Below are 23,546 nucleotides of genomic sequence, written 5' to 3'. Positions count from 1 at the left end.
GAAATATGGAAGAGCGGAAATCGAAAAATCTAAAATTTTAAACACTGAAAAACTGAGAACCTAAAGAATCGAAAAATTGAGAAATCGAAAAATCAAAAAAGTGAAGTCGAAATATCGAAACCTTAAAAAAATCGAAAAATTGAAAAATCAAAAACCTGCAAAATCGCAAGATCGAAAAATTGAATAATAAGTAAACTAAAAATGTCCAAAAACAGAAATTAAAAAATTGAAAAATTGAGAAATCGAAAAATCAAAAAAGTGAAGTTGAAAAATCGAAACCTGAAAAACTAGAAAAATTGAAAAACCAAAAAACCTGAAAAATCAATCATTTGAAAAATCGACAAATAGTTTATAAAAGTCAAAAATTGAAAAAAAAAAATTTAAATCGTAAAACTGAAGAGAAAAACTGAAAACAGAGAAATTGAAAAATTGTAAAATCCAAAAATTGAATAATAAATAGGAGCAAACTGAAAACGCGTCGTTAAAAATATTATGACATTTTTTCTAGTTAATTTTATTCCTATTTAGAAATAAACACTGTTGCCAACATAAGTCGAGGAGTCCTCAACCGTCAACAATTCAGTTTGTTAAACATTGCTAAATTAATTTTACTCCGCAACATAAAACTTTATTCTTCTTCTAGTTTGTAAAAAATCAGGTTGTTAATTTTAAGAGGTCTCTAGTTTTATAATTTTTTTTTTTTTTTGAGAGAATTAAAAATAATGGATGTTAAACAGATTTATTTGTGCTTCAAGGGCGGATTATTAAATAACTTCAATATTTTTTTTATACTACCTTATTATATACAAATCTCTTCATATTTTTTTAAAGCGCCATAATGAATACACTAGAGCTGACACTATTGTCGAAAACAGTGGCGTCTAGCGCCGGGGGGGTAGGTGAAAAACACGCACTCTTTTTTTCCAGATATATTTTCACTTTTTCTAGACAAAGCCTGGTATAGTATAAAAATTGAAAATAGGCATCATATTACAGGATTGTCCTCCAACATAATTATCAAAAATCACTTATTTTATATAGTGGACGTGTATGAAAAGCAGGGTTGTGCAATTTTAATATAATCTCCTCTTCTCGGCATCTAGAAACACTCTCCCTGACATACATTTTGGAATGGAAAGTTTCAATCACTAGAATTTTATGTACATGTTGGCAATCGCTGGCAGTGCATCACAACCGAGACGCCACCTACGAACCAAGTGACACACTGCAACCAAAACATCTAACACAGTATAAGTAAATACAGTCGATTAGGCTTTTCCATTACGTAAGATAATTGTGAGTTGCCAGTAATAAATAAGTCAAACACAAGCATCGATAATATAATAATAAATATGATTTGAAAAAAAAAAAAAATGTACGAAAGATCTAAGAAAAATAAAATAACTTCCACTAGAAATACTTTGGTAGATCTCATAAAAAATAAAAAAAATACGTTTTGATCACGACAAAATGGCGACGCTTCTCCTCGCCGCCGTCCCACCGTTCGTTATGTTGTCGAGGCTGGACCACTTCTTCAAGCCGTTCTTGATGGCCTCGGCCGTGTACTTGTCTTCCATTACTCTGGACATGGCCTCCAGCTTCTGGGCTCTGTCCTTGCTCAGGGGCTCGCTGGGGAACGTGAGTTCGTTCGCTTCTGCTAGGGTACGTAGGTCAAAGTAGTATTTTGCGTATACGCTCGAAGGGACATTGATATTGAACTGGAGGAGTTCGAGGAACTGGCGCTCTAATTCGTTCATGTCTTCTACCGTTATGTCTTTGAGGATTTGGCAGTAGTCTACGTTCCAGACGGCTTGGTCGTCCCATACTTTGGAAGCTAAGAGAATTGCACCTGGAATTAATACAGGGAGTGAGTAGGTTGAATTAGCAAAAGGTCAGGTCAGGTCACGCCAAGTCAGGTCACGTCGAGTCACCGCAACTGTATCTAAAAAAATTTTGGAATGACGTCATCGAATTTTAGAATTTAGATAAGATTAGCGATTAATCATTAAACAGTTTCCAAGATTCCCTAGCTATCGATTTTAGATTTTCTAAAACAAATTGAATCATTTTCTTGTAAATATAAGAAACTGAGATTAAAAAAAACTAGGACAAACTTAAGTAAGTTCTGTAGACAAAGAAATTTTACTTTTTTAACCTATAAACATGATTAGATTTTAGGAAGATACTTGGGGGTGCCTGTAAATACGGTCTTTGCTGAAAGTGTGCTATCGTTGTTATTTTTTTTTTAAGTTTGCAGTGAATATTTCAAAAAAAGTATTATTATTAATATCTCGGAAAATACTCAGTTTAATTATCATCGCTTTAAAAAAATCTTGGCATCATCTCAATTTTTATTAATTAAATTTTGAACTCCCAAGAAACTCAAGAAACCCAAGAAATCCGAGGAATTTAAAAATTTAGCGAATCCAAGCTTCTGAAGATTACCAATATTCTAAAACCTCAAGAAACTCAAGGTCAAGAAATTCAAAATTCTTGAAATTATAGACATTCTGAAAAGTCAAAAATTTTTAACTCCCAAGAAATCTCAGAAACCCAAGAGCGCAAGAAGTTCAAGAAAATTAAGGGATCCATTGGAAAAACGAAATTCAAAGAATCCTTGAAATTCAAAAACCTCAAGAAACCCAAGAGATCCAAGAAGCCAATATCCTGGAAATTATAAATGTTCTAAAAAAAAACTGGAACCAAATTTTAATATCTCAAGAAACTCAAGACCAACAAACTTAAGCAAAGCAAGAAATTCAAACTTCTCAAAAAAAAAAAAAATAAACCCGTTCTGGAAAATAAAAAATTTTTAACTCCCAAGAAACCCAAGACATTTAAGAAACTTAAGAAGCCTCACATACTCAGATAACCCAAGAAATTCAAGAAATCTCAGAAACCCTAGAGCCCAACAAGTTCGAGAAAATTAAGAAATCCAGTGGAACAACGAAACCCAAAAAAATCCGAGAAATTAAAAAACTCAAGAAGTCCAAGATCCAAGAAGTCCAAAAATCTAAAACTATAAATATTCTTAAAAAAAAAAAGCAACAAAATTTTAAATTCTCATGAAACTTACGAAATTCAAGAAGCCACTCAGAAACTCAGATAACCCAAGAAATCCAAAAAAACAACGAAACTCAAGAAATTCCGAAAATTCAAAAATCCAAGAAGCCTAAGAACTCCAAGAACCCAAGAAATTCGAGGAATCCAAGAAATTAAAAAAATTCAAATTTCTGAAAATTATCAATATTCTAAAAATCAAACGTTTGGAACAAAATTTAAAGCCCCAAGAAACTCAGGAACAAAAAATTAGCATCACATTCTCAAATAATCCAAGAAATTTAAGAAATCTTCTAACCTGTTCTAACCTAGAATTATGAAAATAGATGAAATTCGTTAAAAAATCCCAAGAAACTTAAAATAAAAAACTAAGAGATCCAGGGATCCAAGAAATCCGTGAAATCCAAGGAATCCAAGAAGATTACCAACATTCTAAAAAAACAAAAATTTGAAATTCAAAATTCTTAAACATAAACTTTCTGAAAAATCAAAAATTTTGCACTCCCAAAAAACTTAAGAAACTCGAGGAATTCAAGAAACCTCACAAACTCAGATAATGCAAGAAATCTCAGAAGCCCAAGAAACCAAGAAACCCCGGAAATAAAAAAAAAACTCAAGGAAAGCAAGAAATTCGACAAATCCGAGGAATTCAAAAATTTCGGAAATCTAAAATTCTGAAGATTATCAATATTCTAAAACCTCAAAAAACCCAACGCCAAGAAACTTAAGAAATTCAAAATTCTTGAAATTACACACATTCTGAAAAATCAAAAATTTTGAACTCCCAAGAGATTCAAGAAATCTCGGAAACCCAAGAATCCAAAAAGTTCGAGAAAATTAAGAAATCCAGTGGAACAACGAAACCCAAAAAATTCAATAAGTTCAAAAAAACTCAAGAAACCCATGATTTTGAAAACTATAAATTTGCTAAAAAAACATAAGAATTTGGAACCAAATTTTAATATCTCAAGAGACTCAAGACCAAGAAACTTAAGCAAACCAAGAAATCCAAGAAATTCAAACTTCGTAAAGCATACAAACGTTCTGGAAAAACAAAAATTTTGAACTCCCAAGAAGCTTAAGAAATTCAAGAAACCTGATAACCCAAGAAATCCAAAAACCTCGGAAGTCCAAGAACTCAAAAGTCCAAGACACACAGGAAATCTAAAAAGACAACAAAACTCCAGAAACCCCGAAAATTCACAAACCCAAGGACTCCAAAAGCACAAGAGATTCGAACAATTCGAGGAATCCAAGAAATTCCAGAAATCCAAATTTCTGAAAATTATTAATATTCTAAAAATCAAAAAATTTGGAACAAAATTTAAAGCCTCAAGAAACTCACGAACTAAGAAACTTAGCCCCACATGGTTAGATAATCCAAGAAATTCAAGAAATCTCAGAAACCCAAGAGCCCAAGATGTTCGAGAAAATTAAGAAATCCAGTAGAACAATGAAATCCAAAAAATCCCAGAAACTCAAAAAACTCAAACCGAAGAAACTCAAGACCAAGAAACTTGAGCAAACCAAGAAATCCAAGAAATTTAAACTTCTTAAAATATATAAACATTTTAGAAAACAAAAAATTTGGAACTCCCAAGAAATTTAAGAAGCTCGAAAAATTCAAGAAGCCTCAGAAACTCAGATTACCCAGGAAATACAAAAAATGTCGAAAGTCCAAGAACCCAAGAAGTCCAAGAACCCTAGGAAATCCAAAAACACAACGAAACTCAAGAAACCCCGAAAATTCAAAAACCCAAGAAGCCCAAGAACTCCAAGAACCCAGGAAAATGGAGGAATCGAAGAAATTCAAGAAATCCAAATTCCTGAAAATCATCAATTTTCTAAAAATCAAAAATTTGGAACAAAATTTTAAAGCCTCAAGAAACTCAAATCTATGAAACTTAAGCAAACCAAGAAATCCAAGAAATTGAAACTTCTTAAAACAGAAACATTCTGGAAAATCAAAAATTTTCAACTCCCAATAAACTCAAAAAATCTAAAAAAATCTCAGCAGCCCAAGAACCCAAGAAGTCCAAACAACCCAAGAAATCCAAAAAGACGACACTGAAGAAATCCCGAAAATTCAAAAACCCAAGAACTCCAAGAACCCAAAAAATTCGAGAAATTTGAGGAATCCACGAAATTCAAGAAATCCAAATTTCTAAAAATTATCAATAATCTAAAAATCAAAAATTCGGAACAAAATTTTAAAGCCTCAAGGAACTCAAGACCAAGAAACTCAGCTTCACGTACACAGATAATCCAAGAAATTTAAGAAATCTCAGAAATCAAAGAGCTCAAAAAGTCTAAGACAACCCAGAAATCCAGTGGCATAAGAAATCCCAAGAAACTTAAAATGAAAAACCAAGAAAGCACAAGAAATCCGTGAAATCCAAGAAGATTCTAAATATTCTAAAAAAAAAACAAAAGTTTTGAAGAAAATTTTAAAACCTCAAGAAACTTAAGCACACCAAAAAATCAAAGAAATTCAAAATTCTTAAAACATTCTGAAAAATAAAAAATTTTGGATTTCCAAGAAACTTAAGAAACTCGAGAAATTCAAAAAGCCTCAGAAACTCGGATAATCCAAGAAATCTCAGCAGCCCAAGAAACCAAGAAACCCCGGAAATAAAAAAAAAAACTCAAGAAACCCAAGAAATTCGACAAATCCGAGGAATTCAAAAATTTAGGAAATCCAAAATTCAGAAGATTACCAATATTCTAAAACTTTAAAAAACAAAAATTTGGAACAAAATTTTAATATCTCAAGAAACTCAAGATCAAGAAACTTAAAGAAACCAAGGAATCCAAGAAATTCAAACTTATAAACCTTCTGGAAAATCAAAAATTTTGAACTCCGAAGAAACTCAAGAGCTTTAAGAAACTCAAAAAGCCTCAGACACGCAAAGATAACTCAAAAAATTCAAGAAATCTCAGAAACCCAAGAGCCCAAGAAGTTCGAGAAAATTAAGGAATCCATTGTAAAAACGAAACCCAAAAATTCAAAAAATTTAAAAATCTCAAGAAACCCAAGAGATCCAAGAATCCAATATCCTGAAAATTATAAATATTCTAAAAAAAAAGGAACCAAATTTTAATATCTCAAGAAAATCAAGACCAAGAAACTTAAGCCAACCAAGAAATCCAAGAAATTCAAACTTCTTAAAACATAAACTTTCTGGAAAATCAAAAATTTTGTACTCCGAAGAAACTTATAAAAACTTGGGAAATTCAAGAAGTCACAGAAATTCAGAGAACCCAAGATATCCCAAATTTTTCAGAAGACCAAAAACCCAAGAAGTCCAAGAAACCCAGGAAATCCAAAAAGACGATGAAACCCAAGAAACCCCGAAAATTCAAAAACCCAAGAAGCCAAAGAACTCCAAGAATCGAAGAAATTCGAGGAATCCAAGAAATCAAAATTTCTTAAAATTCCCAATACTCTAAAAATGAAAAATTTGAAACAAAATTTTAAAACTTTTTAGAAACCCAAGGCCAAGAAACTTAAGAAATCTAAGAAATCCAAGAAATTCAAACTTATGTAAGAAAATAACCTAAGAAATCCAAAAAACCTCAAAAGACTAAGAACCCAAAAAGTCCAAGAAACCAAGGAAATCCAAAAAGACAACGAAACTGAAGAAACCCCGAAAATTTAAAAACCCAAGAAGTCCAAGAACCCAAGAACTTCGAGGAATCCAAGAAATTCAAGGAATCCAAAATTTCTGAAAATCATCAATATTTCAAAAATAAAAAAATTGTAACAAAATTTTAAAGCCTCAAGAAACTCAAGACCAATAAACTTAGCCTCACATACTTAGATAATCCAAGAAATTTAAGAAATCTCAGAAATCTTAGAGCTCAAGAAGTATAGAAAACCCAGAAAGCCAGTGGCATAAGAAATCCAAAGAAACTTAAAATAAAAAACCCAAGAAGCCCAAGATTATAAAAATTCTAAAAAAAACAACAAAAACAAAATTTTAAAACCTCAAAAAACTTAAGCACACCAAAAAATCTAAGATATTCAAAATTCGTAAACATATAAACATTCTGAAAAATCAAAAACTTTGGACTAAGAAACTCAATAACCCTCAGAAAATAGGGATAATCCAAAGAAATCTCAGAAGTCCAAGAAAGCCAAGAAACCTCGGAAATTAAGAAAAAAAACTTAAGAAACCCAAGAAATTCGACAAATCCGAAGAATTTAAAAATTTAGGGAATCCAAAATGCTGAAGATTGCCAATATTCTAAAACCTCAAAAAACCCAAGACCAAGAACATAAGAAATCCAAGAAATTCATAAGAAATTCAAGAAATCTCAGAAACCCAAGAACCCAAGAAGTTCGAGAAAATTAAGAAATCCAGTGGAACAACGAAACCCAAAAGAAATTCAAGCCTCTAAAAAGCCCAAGAGATCCAAGGAGTCCAAGAATATGAAAATTATAAATATTCTTTGAAAAAAAAATGGAACAAAATTTTAATATCTCAAGAAACTCAAGACCAAGAAACTTAAGTAAACCAGGAAATCCAAAAAATTCAAACTTCTTAAACATTCTGGAAAAACAAAAATTTTGAACTCCCAGGAAACTTAAGAAACTTGAAAAATTCAAGAAGCCTCAGAAACTCAGATTATCCAAGAAATGCAAAAAATGTCACTCAAGAAACCCCCGAAAACTAAAAACTCAAGAACTCCAAGAACCCAAGAAATTCGGGAAATTCGAGGAATCCAAGAAAATTATCCATATTCTAAAAATAAAAAATTTCGAATAAAATTGTAAAGCCTCCAGAAACTCAAGACCAAGAAACTCTGCCTCCTCTCTTACTAAGATAATACAAGAAACTTAAAATTACAAAAAAAAAAAAAACAAGAAGCCAAAGAGATCCAAGGAACTCAAGAAATTAGTGAAATCCAAGAAATTCAAGGAATACAAGAAAATTATAAACATTCTAAAAAAATTATAAAACCTCAAGAAACTTAAGCACACCAAAAAATCTAAGAAATTCAACATTCTTAAACATATAAATATTCTGAAAAATAAAAAAAATTTACACTCCCAAGAAACTTTAGAAACTCGAGAAATTCAAAAATCCTCAGAAATAAACCCCGGAATTAAAAAAAAAAAAAAACTCAAGTAACTCAAGAAACCCAAGAAATTCAACAAATCCGAGGAATTCAAAAATTTAGGAAATCCAAGATTCCGAAGATTCACAATAAATAAAACCTTAAAAAAACAAAAATTTCAAACAAAATTTTAATATCTCAAGAAACCTAAATTCAAACTTGAGAAATTCAAGAAGCTTCAGAAACTCAGATAACTCAAAAAATCCAAAAAATCTCAAACCCAAGAACCTAAGAAGTCCAAAAAACCCAGGAAATCCAAAAAGACAACGACACTGAAGAAATCCCGACAATTAAAAAACCCAAGAAGCCCAAGAACTCCAAGAGCCCAAAAAATTCCAGAAGTTTGAGGAATGCAAGTAATTCAAGAAATCCAAATTTGTAAAAATTATCAATAATCTAAAGATAATCCAAGAAATGTAAGTAATCTCAAAAATCTAAGAGCTCAAGAAGTATAAGAAAACCCAGTAATCCAGTGGCATAACAAATCCCAAAAAACTTAAAATGAAAAAAACAAGAACCTCAAGAGATCCAAGGAACCCAAGAAATCCGTGAAATACAAGTTTCTAAATATTCTAAAAAATCTAAGAAATTCAAAATTCTTAAACATATAAACATTCTGAAAAATAAAAAATTTTGCACTCCCAAAAAATTTAAGAAACCTCAGAAACTCGGATAATAATAATAATCAAAGAAATCCAAGAAATCTCAGGAACCCGAGAGAGCTTGGAAATAAAAAAAAAACAAGAAAGCCAAAAAATTCGTTTCGAAAATTTAGGAAATCCAAAATTTTGGAGATTACCAATATTCTAAAATCTCAACAAACCCAAGGCCAAAAAACTAAGAAATCCAAAACATTCAAAACTTTTGTAATTACACACGTTCTGAAAAATCAAAAATTTGGAACTCCCAAGAAACTCCAGACGTTTAAGAAACTCAAGAAGCCTCACACACTCAGAAAATTCAAGAATTTCAAAAATCTTAGAAACCCAGGGCCCAAGAAGTTCGAGAAATCTAAGAAATCCAGTGGAACAACGAAACCCAAGGAATCCAAGATTCTGAAAACTATAAATATTCTTAAAAAAAAATCTGGTAGAAAATTTTAATATTTCAAGAAATTCAAGACCAAGAAACTTGAGCAAACCAATAAATCCAAGAATCTTCTTAAAACATAGAAACGTTCTGGAAAATAAAAAATTTTGAACTCCCAAGAAACTTAAGAAATTCGAGAAATTCAAGAAGCCTCAGAAACTCAGATGACCCAAAAAATCTCAGAAGCCTAAGAACCCAAGAAGTACAAGAAACCCAGAAAATCCAAAAAGACAACAAAACTCAAGAAACCCCGAAAATTCAAAAACCCAAGAAGCCCAAGAACTCCAAGAACCGAAGAAATTCGAGGAATCCAAGAAATCAAAATTTCTTAAAATTCCCAACACTCTAGAAATGAAAAATTTGAAATAAAATTTTAAAACTTTTTAGAAACCCAAGGCCAAGAAACTTAAGAAATCTAAGAAATCCAAAAAACCTCAGAAGACGATGAACCCAAGAAGTCCAAGAAACCAAGGAAATCCAAAAAGACAACAAAACTCAAGAAACCCCGAAAATTCAAAAACCCAAGAAGCCCAAGAACTCCAAGAACCGAAGAAATTCGAGGAATCCAAGAAATCAAAATTTCTTAAAATTCCCAACACTCTAGAAATGAAAAATTTGAAATAAAATTTTAAAACTTTTTAGAAACCCAAGGCCAAGAAACTTAAGAAATCTAAGAAATCCAAAAAACCTCAGAAGACGATGAACCCAAGAAGTCCAAGAAACCAAGGAAATCCAAAAAGACAACAAAACTCAAGAAACCCCAAAAAGACAACAAAACTCAAGAAACCCCGAAAATTCAAAAACCCAAGAAGCCCAAGAACTCCAAGAACCGAAGAAATTCGAGGAATCCAAGAAATCAAAATTTCTTAAAATTCCCAACACTCTAGAAATGAAAAATTTGAAATAAAATTTTAAAACTTTTTAGAAACCCAAGGCCAAGAAACTTAAGAAATCTAAGAAATCCAAAAAACCTCAGAAGACGATGAACCCAAGAAGTCCAAGAAACCAAGGAAATCCAAAAAGACAACGAAACTCAAGAAACCCCGAAAATTCAAAAACCCAAGAAGCCCAAGAACTCCAAGAACCGAAGAAATTCGAGGAATCCAAGAAATCAAAATTTCTTAAAATTCCCAACACTCTAGAAATGAAAAATTTGAAATAAAATTTTAAAACTTTTTAGAAACCCAAGGCCAAGAAACTTAAGAAATCTAAGAAATCCAAAAAACCTCAGAAGACGATGAACCCAAGAAGTCCAAGAAACCAAGGAAATCCAAAAAGACGACGAAACTCAAGAAACCCCGAAAATTCAAAAACCCAAGAAGTCCAACAACTCCAAGAACCCAAGAAATTCGAGGAATCCAAGAAATTCAAGGAATCCAAAATTTCTGAAAATCATCAATATTTCAAAAATAAAAAATTTGTAACAAAATTTCAAGAACCCAAAAAATTTGAGAAATTCAAAACATTGAATATATCCAAAATTGCGAAGACTACATACGTTCTAAAAAGAAATATGGAAAAAAATTAATGCCTCAAGAAACCTCAGACCAAGAATTTTACGAAATCTAAGAAATTCAAAATTGTGAAAAATATAAACATTTATCAATTATCTCAAAAATAGTCTTCTAGCTTTTTTTAAATTAAATTTTAACTCTTAAGAAACTTAAAAAAAACTCAAGAAACTTCAGAAACTCAGATAACCCTAGAAATCCAACTGAGAATTTGAAGAAACCCAAAAAATCCACAGAGACAAGGAAATTCAAGAAACGCCGGAAATTCAAATACTCAGATCAAGAAATTCAAAGAACCCAAGGAATTCGAGAAATTCGAGGAATCCAAGAAATTTAAGAAAGCCAAATTTCTAAAAATTATCAATATTCTAAAAATCAAAAATTTGGAACAAAGTTTTAAAACCTCAAGAAACTTAAGCAAACCAAAAAACCTAAGAATTCAAAATTCTTAAACCTATAAACATTCTGAAAAATCCAAAATTTTGTGCCCGCAAGAAACTTTAGAAACTATAGAAATTCAAGAGGCCTCAGAAACTCGGATAATCCAAGAAACCCCGGAAATTAAAGAAAAAATCGAGAAACCCAAGAAATTCGAGAAACCCGGGAAATTCAAAAGATCTAATAATCCAAAATTCTGAAGATTATAAACATCCTAGAAAATTCAAAATCGTGAAAAATATAAACATTTATCAATTATCTTGGAAAGTCGTTTTATAAATAACGTCAAATTTTGAGGACATACTTTGTGTAAAATTGTACGTGTACAGTAAGTTACCATAACTTTCAAAAAAATCTTAACATTTTCTCAAGTTTTTCTTTTTGATTAAACTTTTCCGAACTTACAGTTATTTTTAAGACAAAAATTTAAAAATCTAGTGATTCGCCTTCCACAGAGTTGACAACTTATCGCAGAAAAGTGCTGAAAGTGCGTTATTGTTTTTATTTTTTTAAAAAGTTTGCACTGCATATTTCACAAAAATTATAAAGTAACAAGTAATAAAAGTTTCTAATTTCAGAAATCTATGGACGAAGACAGGATGCCTCGAAAATTATTTTGAATAATGAAAATCCAATCGATTTCAGATAGCCAACACAAGTAGTAAAATAAAATATGGTGAAACCTTGAAAAGTAAAATTTTTTTCTTATTTAAAATTTTACTTTCACTTTTTAAAACCAGTGGCAAAAATTTAAGAACTAATGCGTTTTAGAACCAATTTTAAATTTTCTTCAATTAGCTAAATATGTTCAGACTTCTATTTTTAGAACGATATCTGTGAAAAGTTCTGTCAAAAAATCACGAAAATGTCTGTCGTCTGTCAGCACACTTAACGTAACTGACGCATGAACCTTAGAATGGCGTATTTAATTTTTCTCAAATTTATCACAAGTGATAATTAAGCTCGACTTTAACTGATATATGAATTTTTCATAGATAATAACATTAGTAATGTTTTTAAAATCAATTTCGCCAATTAAGTATTCTTCAACAAACTTCAACACATTTAACTTATACACAGTTACCCAACAATTACATCACGAATTAGTTCCACAACCACAAAATGTTTGCGAATTCAGTACTATCAAGCGTTTAAATTAAATCGTAAAAATAGTTTTTCCATTCATATTTCATTTTTAGAATTAATAAATTACCATTTCAAATTAAATTTTTTCTCCGTATATAGTTTTTATATTGCCTACTTGTGAAAACATTTTAGGCGACGAATTTAAATAAATATACAGCAAAATCTCGATGTCGTGAATTATTCATCAATTGCTTCACAGAATGTGACTGACACTGTTTGAAGAAATTACGCGATCATAGAGTGTGATGTAGGAACATCAAACAATTAATAAATGTTAAGGCGGGCAGTAAAAAATGATTTACCACAGCTGCTTCAAAGTTTTTCAGATACGACCAGATGACAAACGCCATTACTCATCGTTAGTCTCACAAATTAAACGAAAACTATGTTCGAATGAATATATGCAATGACGTCATCGATTTTTTGGAGGGAACGACTATACTTTGACTTACTATCTGTTTTAATTCCAAGATAAATGTTTAATTCGTTACCGCTGTGTACTCATCCTAACATTAAGAACCCCCCAATATCAATAAACCGAAGGTCGAATTTTGTTAACGCAATAAATTCTCCAAATAAAATAAAACCGTGCCGTGACATTGAACAGTCCGACCCAAAAAGGTCCTACCAACAAACAAAACGTGATCACACTACAAATGGTCACTCCTCGTCGCTCCAACGAGCCCCAATACCCACCTAACACTATTCTTTTCCAATTGGAAGGTTGTATGTCTAACTCAGCGTACGTCAAGAGCCGTTCTAAATACACTAACGTAATAATGGCACACTCAGCAGTCAGTTGAGCCGCATTGAACAAAGTCCTCACGAACTTGTAGATCTGCCTATGCTCCGGATTGTGCTTGTCGTAATCATCGGTCACCCCATCCCTCGTCAACGGATGCAGCTTCTCATCGAAGATATCGATCTCCCTCTGAGAGTCCCTGTTCTTAATATGATAATAAATCGCCAAAGCGACGCACTTCACCGTATTCTTCAAATTCGGCTGCGACACCGTGCTATCGTCCAAATAGATCGTCGAGCACGAGCTGCTCTTCTTCAGCGGCCGCAAATCCGCGATCTGGTGCTGGCTCTTCCTCCGGATCATGCCATTCTCGATGGCCGTCTTCGAGCGCTCGATGAAGATGGTCCGCGCCGTGGGGTCCTGCGAGGGGTCGGCGTCGCCGTCGTCGGCCTCGCGCTCGCTGATGTGCTGCAGGTTACTCACGCTCACCTCGCCCTCGTGCAGCGTGTCCTCGATGGGGATGATCACGCGGTGGCTGGGCTGGGGGCTGGAGTACGAGCAGCAGCTGTTCTTGTTGCCCATGGCGGCGGGGCCCCGGCTAGCGCGATGGCATGGCTATCTGCAACGCGAGCGCATCTTATCGCGGGACGCACTGATAAGAGCTGGGACCGCAAGCGGGGACCGGGGTGTGGGGCTTACGTGATGGAGGGGCGATGGGGCGCGTTTACATTGTTTTTGCGCCGAACTGGGAGGCAGGGGCTTCGCGATGCATTGCGATGCTCGGATGAGAACTGTCAATTTTTGAAGGATGTTTGCAGGTTGGGCTGTAAGTTGCAACGGCGCCGGGGTTGCACGGGTTGCAAGGGGCTTTTTTCGGTTGAAAGAGGCTTGGAAAGGGGGCTGCACGCGCGGGGAGAGGACAGGCGGGGGTTTCGACGCGGAATTGACGCGATAAATGGAAAAAAACATACCTGGATGGGAAAAATTGGTTATGAATTGGCACGCAGGGCCGCCAACACATTCAATTACATATATGACTTTTCATAATCAAATGATAATTAAAATAAAATAAAATATCTCTCTTTAAATACAACTTTTTTTATTGATGTGGGGCAGTGAAGCAACCTTTTTACGGTTATTGTGACGAGAAAATTTAATAATGTTGATAAAAAGTCATCACCACCTAGTAGTTTTTGTGCCATGCGACTGGCAGAACATCATCCACTAAAAAAATCACCAATTTTACGTCAATTTTATGCAACCAATTATACTGGAAGCAATTATGTTTTCATTCTAATGTATCTATTTTTACTTTCTGATCAACTTCCTATTCAAAAATGCTCATTTTAACGTAAAATTATAATTTCTTCCACAAAAAAATATTGAAAAAAACAGGGTATCGGTTATGCTTCACAGGCGAACCGAGCCAAATACTATAATTTTACCTTCCGATGCTCAAACTCCAAATTAATTCTGTTTTGATTGTTTCAGTCTTCTCATTCAGTTGAGGACTAGGGGATTTTTTGATGGGCGCTTTCTATGGAATAATGTTTTTAGGTTGTGTTCTACAAAGTTGCAAAAACATGCCGAATTTAAAAAATATAACAAAGTTTTTTGTGTATTTAGTTCTACAGTGTTAAATAATGTTAAAAAATACAGTAAGAATGTACATACACTCTGAAGAAAACTGGTTACAAATTTTTAATTGTCAACCAGTGGCGTAGTGCAATGTAGTGCAATGGACAATTTTGTTGAATTCTTTACAAACCTTCTCAAAACGTAAACAAATTTTCAACTTTTCACTACTTTCCAGTGTAATTTAGATTAAAAATACTTAAAAAAATTATACTGTTAATTTGTCAAAATAAAAAAGATCTAAAAAAATCAAACTGATGGCCAAAATCACGTCTTTGTTTATAGTTTATAGCTTATAATATGTAAATAGCCGGACGTTTGTTTCCTTATTAATACCTGTCCTTAATCTTTTTTATGTCAGTCACATAAACATCAAGATAAAAAATCCCTAACGAATGACGCACAAGCATCCAACATTATCCCAGATTTGACAGGGTTATTGCAAAGTTAACTAGTTTAAATGAGGTTTCTTTGTTACTAAATTTTGTCTGCGATTTTAATCATTTTTGTTTCTACCGTTTAATCAGAAATAAGTCTATTGGTAGTACTTTTTTTAAAAAAGTGAACTTTTCTTGCGTTTATGTTGGCACAACGGAAGTAATTATGTGAGAGATATGTCAATCGTGACATGCGATAAATTTAGGTTATATTTTGGATACATTTTGCAAATAAAAAATGTCAACAATCTATCAAACTTGACAGCTGATAACCGACAGTTGTAGAAAACATCATATTTTGTCTTTTTTTTCTTAATATACATAGTATTCCTTGAACAACACGATACTCAAAAACATGTGTTTAATTTCTTGTAAACAAATAAGTATTTTGCAGTTAAGCTCCGCCCCCTTGGTTAACGGCGAATAAAAAAATCATCACAATTGAGATAGGGCGGGTGGGCGAGCAGTTTTTTATTGTGCAAAGATGGCTATGTTTATTAAGAAAAAAAAGATAAAACATAAACCCCGCCGCCCACCCGATCTCAATTCTGAAGTTTTTTTTAAATCGTCGAGAGCCAATGGAGCGGAATTTAATTTCAAAATCCTTACATTTTTTTATATAAGAATAAAAAAAATCATCACAATTGAGAGGGGGTGGGTGGGCGGGGTATATATTTTGTGTTTTTGTTCTTAATATATATAGTATTTCTTGACAACACGATACTCAAACACATGTTTTTAATTTCTTGTAAACAAATAAGTATTTTGCAGTTAAGCTCCGCCCCTCGTGGTTCACGGCGAATAAAAAAAATCATCAGAACTGAGATAGGGTGGGTGGGCGGGCTTACATTTCGCCTTTTTGTTTTAATATGTGTCGACCATTTTAACCATGTTCTAAGTTTCTTGTTGTGAAAAGAAAAAAAAAGAGAAATTACCATGTGAAATATGTTCTTAAGTAATCGTGTTATACAAAGAGCAAAAAACCTGAGCAAAGTTGTATCATTTTAAAAGATTTATGTGATGGCAACCTCACATTTTTGTTATTACTTCCGGTATAACCGGAAATGACGTCAACTTTATTTTTTTATGAAACACGAGGTATATTTTCTCATAAATGGAAAGATTGATTTTTCTAAAAAATCAAAAGCGACCAATATGCTAAATTATTCCATAAAATATACGAAAAATTCATATGTATTGATGACAATATAGTAGTTTGAAAAATTGACACTGGTTTTATTTATTCACATAATTATATATTTTCAAAATTATACAAATTTGCTCAAAGAACTATATGTTTATCTTTAAAAATAAAAAAGTTCCAGTGGTTCTATCAATTTTTTTTTATTTTATTTTTTTTATTCTATTTCTAATAATTAATGAGAAATTGAGGAACGCGCGTTTAGTGACACCCTGTATATTTTAAAAAAGAATATTGGTCTCTAAACGTTTTTGAAAAAAAATCAGTTTTGATTAAATGAGTTATGCTATAAATATGAGCCTCTCTGTATATATTTTTTAATTCTTTTACCATTTAACTGATTATGGTCCCAAACATTACTTTTTATTGTGTCGCGTTTTAAAGTAATATTTTGTTATGTCTGTACAAATTTGGAAAAAAACTTAAAAGCTTTGATTTGGTAATAAATAAAACTACCCACATTTTGAAAATTTGCATATTTTTTTTTTGTACATTGAAAAAAAAATGAAACTTTGAAGCTAATAAAAAAAACAAAAAAAGGTTTTCCGTAAATTAATAATAATTATACTGTTTCTCAATTTTTACTTTTCTCTGCGATTTTTCCAAATTTTAAGATTTAACTGAATTATAAATTTCACGAAAGCCTTTTATAATATATTTCCTGATTTTAAAATTCGTCACAGATAATGAAATGTTGGAATTTTCTAAATTTCTTGATTTTTCTGGTCTTCTCAAGAGAATCTGAATTTTTAAAAATTTAATAAGTTCAAAAATGTTTATAATTCTTACAAATTTTTCGAAAAACTGATCTAAAAATGTGAACGATTTAAAAAATTACAAAACAATTCAGTTCAGAAATAGTTGATCAGTATATGATTTCGCAAGAATAGCCTGTAGTTAATTTGTCAAAATTTTGAACTTTAAACACTTCACTGAAGTGTCAAAACAGAATAACACTGGTGACAGATTTAAAAAATCACACTGAATTGTGGCTAAAATCACTGTTTGGCTATAGCTTATAACATGTAAATCCTCTGACGTATTAACCTCTTCAAGCTCAGATATTTATATTTTTTGACAGTGTGACTTTGACTTCTCTTTTTCTTCCCCTGTGTAAGTAACCAACAATGTTATTTCAGTGAAGATTATGCTTCTCACATCTTAACATCTTCCCTTAATAATTTTCTCTTTTTCCTGTCAGTCATGATTTGAAGATTTGACGTTTCAACAACGTACCAAATTTCTTCAGTCATACAAACATGAAAATAAAAAATATCTAACGAATGACGCACAGGCATCCAACATTATTGTAGATTTGACAGGTTTATTGCAAAGTGGACTAAGTTTAAATGAGGCTTCTTGTTACTGAATTTTGTCTACGACTTTAATCATTTTTATTTCTACCGCTTAATCAGAAATTAGTCTGTTGGTCGTACTGTTTAAGTAAAAATTTAACCTTTCTTGCCTTTATGTTGGCACAACGAAAGTAATAATGAAACAGATATGTCAATCGCGACATGTGATAAATTTAGGTTATATTTTGGATACATTTTGCAAATAAAAAATGTCAACAATCTGTCAATCTTGACAGCTGATAACCGAGAGTTGTAGAAAACATCATGATATTCTGTCTTTTTTTTCTTAATATACATAGTATTCCTTGAACAACACGATACTCAAAAACATGTTTTGAATTTCTTGTAAACAAATAAGTATTTTGCAGTTAAGCTCCGCCCCTCGTGGTTCACGGCGAATAAAAAAAATCATCAGAACTGAGATAGGGTGGGTGGGCGGGCTTACATTTCGCCTTTTTGTTTTAATATGTGTCGACCATTTTAACCATGCTCTAAGTTTCTTGTTGTGAAAAGAAAAAAAAAGAGAAATTACCATGTGAAATATGTTCTTAAGTAATCGTGTTATACAAAGATTGATTTTTCATTTTTAAAGTGCTTGATATTTGAATTTTAGATTTTTTTCCATTTTAAAATTTTTAGATTTTCCAATTTTTGATTTTACAGTTATCAGATTTTCCAATTTCTTGATTTTTCAATTTTACGATTTTATTATTTTGCAATTTTCATTTTTACATTTTAATAATTTTTCGTTTTTACGATCATCAAATTTTTCAACTTCATAATTTCACGATTTTTCATTTTTCAAGAGTTTGATATTCGAATTTTAGAATTTTTTCCATTTCAAAATTTTTAGATTTTCCAGTTTCTTGATTTTTCAACTTAATGGAGTTTTAATTTTACGATTTTATAAAATGCAGTTTTCATTTTTACATTTTAATAATTTTTTAATTTTACAATCAAATTTTCCAATTTCATAATTTTATAAATTTTCAATTTTTTTATTTTTTATTTAAATTTTGTATTCAAATTTTTGATTGTTCGGTTTAATTATTTTACAATTTTCCGTCTTTAAAGGTGTCCAAATTTCATTGTTTCGATTTTATAATTTTTTTGATTTTTGAGTTTCATAATTTTGGACTTTTTCAATTTTTATTAGTTCTTGCTAAAACAAGAGTAGTTTTGGCAAATGGCATACCTTCTAAGAAAATAAAGGGTGGGTGGGCTGGGCTAGTTCTTCTAAAATAAGCCTGAATTTGGGAAATGGCGTACCCTTAAAAAAATAGAGGGCGGGTGGGCGGGGTTAGTTTTAAACCAATCTTTCAATTATGTATCCGATTTTCCAATTTCATTATTTTTCATTTTTAAAGTGCTTGATATTTGAATTTTAGATTTTTTTCCATTTTAAAATTTTTAGATTTTCCAATTTTTGATTTTACAGCTATTAGATTTTCCAACTTCTTGATTTTTCAACTTAATGAAGTTTGAACTATTTGCGATTTTATAATTTTGCAATTTTCATTTTTACATTTTAATAATTTTTTGATTTTACGATCATCATATTTTCCAATTTCATAATTTTATGAATTTTCAATTTTTTAAATTTAATTTCAGTTTTCCTTTTTCAAGTTTTTGATTTTTCAGTTTAATTATTTTACATTTTTCCGTCTTTAAAGATATCGAAATTTCATTGTTTCGATTTTATAATTTTTTGTTCTTTAATATTTCAAAATTTCTCTTTCCAACTTTCCAAATTTTTGACATTTGAGTTTCATAATTTTGCACTTTTTCAATTTTTATTAGTTCTTGCTCACATAAGAATGGTTTTGGCAAATGGCATACCCTCTAAAAAAATAAAGGGTGGGTGGGCGGGGCTAGTTCTTACTAAGATAAGCTTGAATTTGGCAAATGGCGTACCCTAAAAAAAAATAGAGGGCGGGTGGGCGGGGTTAGTTTTAAACCAAGCTTTCAATTATCCGATTTTCCAATTTCACGATTTTCCATTTTTAAAGTGTTTGATATTTGAATTTTAGAATTTTTCCCTTTTTAAAATTTCTCGATTTTCCAATTTTTGATTTTACAGTTATCAGATTTTCCAACTTCTTTATTTTTCAGTTTAATGAAGTTTCAATTTTACGATTTTATAATTTTGCAATTTTCATTTTTACATTTTAATAATTTTTCGATTTTACAACCATCAAAGATTTATGTGATGGCAACCTCACATTTTTATTATTACTTCCGGTATAACCGGAAATGACGTCAACTTTATTTTTTTATGAAACACGAGGTATATTTTCTCATAAATGGAAAGATTGATTTTTCTAAAAAATCAAAAACGACCAATATGCTAAATTATTCCATAAAATAGACGAAAAATTCGTATGTCTTGATGACAATATAGTAGTTTGAAAAATTGACACTCATGTTATTTATTCACGTAATTATATATTTTCAAAATTATACAAATTTGCTTAAAGAACTATATGTTTATCTTTAAAAATAAAAAAGTTCCAGGGGTTGTATCAATTTTTTTTTATTTTATTTGTTTTATTCTATTGCTAATAATTAATGAGAAATTGAGGAACGCGCGTTTAGCGACACCTTGTATATTTAAAAAAAAATCAGTTTTGTCATAATTATGAGCCTCTCTATATATATTTTTAAAAATTTTTTACCATTTAACTGATTATGGTCCAAAATTTTTTTTTTCTATTACTTCTTATTGTGTCGCGTTTTAAAGTAATATTTTGTTGTGTCTGTACAAATTTGGAAAAAAACTTAAAAGTTTTGATTTGGTAATAAATAAAACTACCCACATTTTGAAAATGTCTCTAAATTTTTACTTTTCTCTGCGATTTTTCCAAATTTTAAGATTTAACTGAATTATAAATTTCACTAAAGCCTTTTATAATATATTTCCTGTTTTTAAAATCCGTCACAGATAATGAAATGTTGGACTTTTCTAAATTTCTTGATTTTTCTGGATGGCCTGTAGTTAATTTGTCAAAATTTTGAACTTTAAACACTTCACTGAAGTGTCGAAACAGAATAATACTAGTGACAGATTTAAAAAATCACACTGAATTGAGGCTAAAATCACTGTCTGAGTATAGCTTATAACATGTAAGTCCTCTGACGTATTAACCTCTTCAAGCTCTGATATTTATATTTTTTGACAGTGTGTCTTTGACTTCTCTTTTTCTTCCCCTGTATAAGTAACCAACAATGTCATTTCAGTGAAGGTTATGTTTCTAACATCTTATCATCTACCCTTAATAATTTTCTCTTTTTTCCTGTCAGTCATGATTTGAAGATTTGACGTTTCAACAACGTGCCAAATTTCTTCAGTCATATAAACATGAAAATAAAAAATTTCTAACGAATGACGCACAGGCATCCAACATTATTGTAGATTTGACAGGTTTATTGCAAAGTGGACCAAGTTTAAATGAGGGTTCTTGTTACTGAATTTTGTCTACGACTTTAATCATTTTTATTTCTACGGCTTAATCAGAAATAAGTTTGTTGGTAGTACTTTTTAAATAAAAATGTGAACTTTTCTTGCGTTTATGTTGGCACAACGAAAGTAATTATGTGACAGATATGTGAATCGCGACATGCAATAAATTTAGATTATTTTTGGATACATTTTACAAATCAAAAATGTCAACAATCTGTCAATCTTAACAGCTGATAACCGAGAATTGTAGAAAACATCATGGTACCAATTTTAACTAAAAATCCAGGATTGCCAATAGACGCAGTTATTTCTGATCACGCGTTATTTAGTGTTTGTAGTAACTCATCAAAGTCACAGAAAAAATTTAATTACAAAAAGTGGATTCGCAAAGTTAATTTGTCAAAATTTTGAAGCTTTAAACACTTCACTGAAGTGTCAAAACAGAATAATACTAGTGACAGATTTAAAAAATCACACTGAATTGTGACTAAAATCACTGTTGTGATAACCCAAACTTCCCGCCTTAAAATTTGACCTTGAAACAGTTTGAAAGGCCCGCGAAAAATTCAAAAATTCAAAGTTTGGCCTTGGCTATGATCGTCTAACAAATGAGAACCTACGTTGTGAGTTTTTTTTTTTTTTTGAAAAATGGCGGGAAGAAGTTCTTTCATACAAGTGCATACACTGTCGAGAGCGCAAGAAATAATAGACAAAATTAGGAGCCTTCCTAAGGAGGAAAAAGAAACGAAGAACGACAGACGCTCGATTTGCCCTTCTGGCGAGTCCGCAGGGCCAAGGCATCATCGGTCTTCATTCCCCAAAACCCCCTGGGGTTTTATTCACCGACATATTACATGTCAGACACCTTAAGATATGTGAAAGAAAAACACTCGCGAATTGACAGACATACACATACGAAAACCGAACAAATACAAGACCTACACATATGTAAATTGGATGGCAGAACCCGAATCATTATGAGAGTGTGGCGATCGAACAAAACATAAAACAAAATATATCAATTTCATTTACGAGCACAGCAAAATACCCAGAGGGGGCGTTGTAGCGCAAGTGGAGGTTGGGACTCCTGATCATCACTGTTCTCCCTCACGACGGTGATTCTATCTACACCAACGCCTGCTCACACGCATCTCTCCATTACGAACGTGCCCTGCGAAACGAGGCGGTTACGATCGCAGATCCGTAGTGGGGTCCCGGCTATCACGAAACCGGCAGCGTTAAAAACCCGCGATCGCCCCCTGAAGCTATACAAAACCCGCGGACTTGTGCAGGTGACGCGATTAATCCCGTCAGTTTGAGAAGGAGTCGCGCGCCCCACGTACACTACGAGTTATGTGTCATTTACCTTTAATTTCATTTAAATGTTCAAACTCTATGACTCTAACATTAAATGACAACCGAACAAGCGTTAAAGTTTCAACAAAGAGCAATACACAACATTTAAATTCGCCACACACTCTTACGAAAATTCAACAACAAATGATTCTTAATTGAGATTAAATTTGGACATCAGATAATTTACATGATAGAAATATTCATCAACAAAATATTTACATGATCAAAACTTAGCAAAGATTTATAAAACAAAGATCTGGTATGAAATAAGCTTGTGCAAATAAAATATCATGTTAGGTCAAAACTGCAGAGCATGGAAATTTACGTTCAATTCAAATTATATAGCAAAGAAAATTACTGAAACTGAAATTGTGAGACAAAGACAAATTGCATGAGGTGAAAGATTGTAGAGTTAACAGATTTACATGTGATTAATATTAATTCGTGTCCAGTCAAGTTATTGGTTAAAATTCAAACGTGAAATTATTTAGCTGCATTGTGGGCCATTATTACACATACATTTCCCCAAACAAAACACATAAACAAACATGGCAGACAATCTGCAGTTGCAAAATGGCGTTGGACGAATTCGTCATTCCAAATAATAGGCGTCGAAAATATGCGATGCAAAAATACGATGAATCCTGTGGCGTTGTATAAACGATGGGCTAAATAAAAGGAATAGAAGGCACGTCCCCCCATGACCCACAATGTTTGTTAATTTGTTCAATAGATTCAGTTAAAACATGTGCTCGATTAAAAGAAAAACAAAATGGACGCTTCAAAATGGCCGCTGCCTGAACAAAGAACGGTGAAAATAACAACTCGTTTGCCGCCATCCAAAATACAGATTTCACAAATATAGCTAAATAAAGCATGGCCCGAACTAGAAATCACTTCCTGTAAAGCCCTACTGCGATGGATTTTAAATGAAAGATAAAAAAACGAGATTAGTGGAAAAAAGCGCACGCGTCGATGTCACGAGGCCAGAAGCA

General features: G+C 31.9%; 1 protein-coding gene across 2 annotated transcripts; it reads right to left on the bottom strand.

Moving 5' to 3' along the window:
• Positions 1 to 914: 914 nt before the first annotated feature.
• On the bottom strand, positions 915 to 14,177 carry LOC135130936 (cyclin-Y-like protein 1). Of its 2 annotated transcripts, none has more exons than XM_064058407.1 (3): positions 14,079 to 14,177; positions 13,062 to 13,726; positions 915 to 1,849 (listed from the first exon to the last, which is right to left on the bottom strand). In XM_064058407.1, the coding sequence occupies exons 2-3, from the start codon at positions 13,687 to 13,689 to the stop codon at positions 1,461 to 1,463; spliced, it is 1,017 nt and encodes a 338-aa protein (XP_063914477.1). In that variant the 5' UTR covers positions 13,690 to 13,726; positions 14,079 to 14,177; the 3' UTR covers positions 915 to 1,460. The 2 variants fall into 2 exon arrangements, with proteins under 2 accessions (XP_063914477.1, XP_063914476.1); XM_064058406.1 differs by lacking the exon at positions 14,079 to 14,177 and adding an exon at positions 13,807 to 14,039.
• Between the last annotated feature and the right edge of the window lie 9,369 nt (positions 14,178 to 23,546).

The sequence above is a fragment of the Zophobas morio genome, unplaced genomic scaffold (assembly GCF_036711695.1).
Source record: "Zophobas morio isolate AGI-343-1 ecotype UQ-CSIRO unplaced genomic scaffold, CSIRO_AGI_Zmor_V1 ptg000018l, whole genome shotgun sequence".
Lineage (NCBI taxonomy): Eukaryota > Metazoa > Arthropoda > Insecta > Coleoptera > Tenebrionidae > Zophobas > Zophobas morio.
Note: the sequence above shows the minus strand (reverse complement) of the source record. Positions and strands in the feature narration are given on the sequence as shown.

Bases quoted from the DNA above. Each gene is read 5' to 3' on its own strand.
- LOC135130936 (XM_064058407.1), bottom strand. From the start codon at position 13,689: ATGGGCAACAAGAACAGCTGCTGCTCGTACTCCAGCCCCCAGCCCAGC. The intron at 1,850-13,061 runs GTGGGTATTGGG...TATTAATTCCAG, and splicing joins TTGGAAAAGAATAGTGTTAG to GTGCAATTCTCTTAGCTTCC.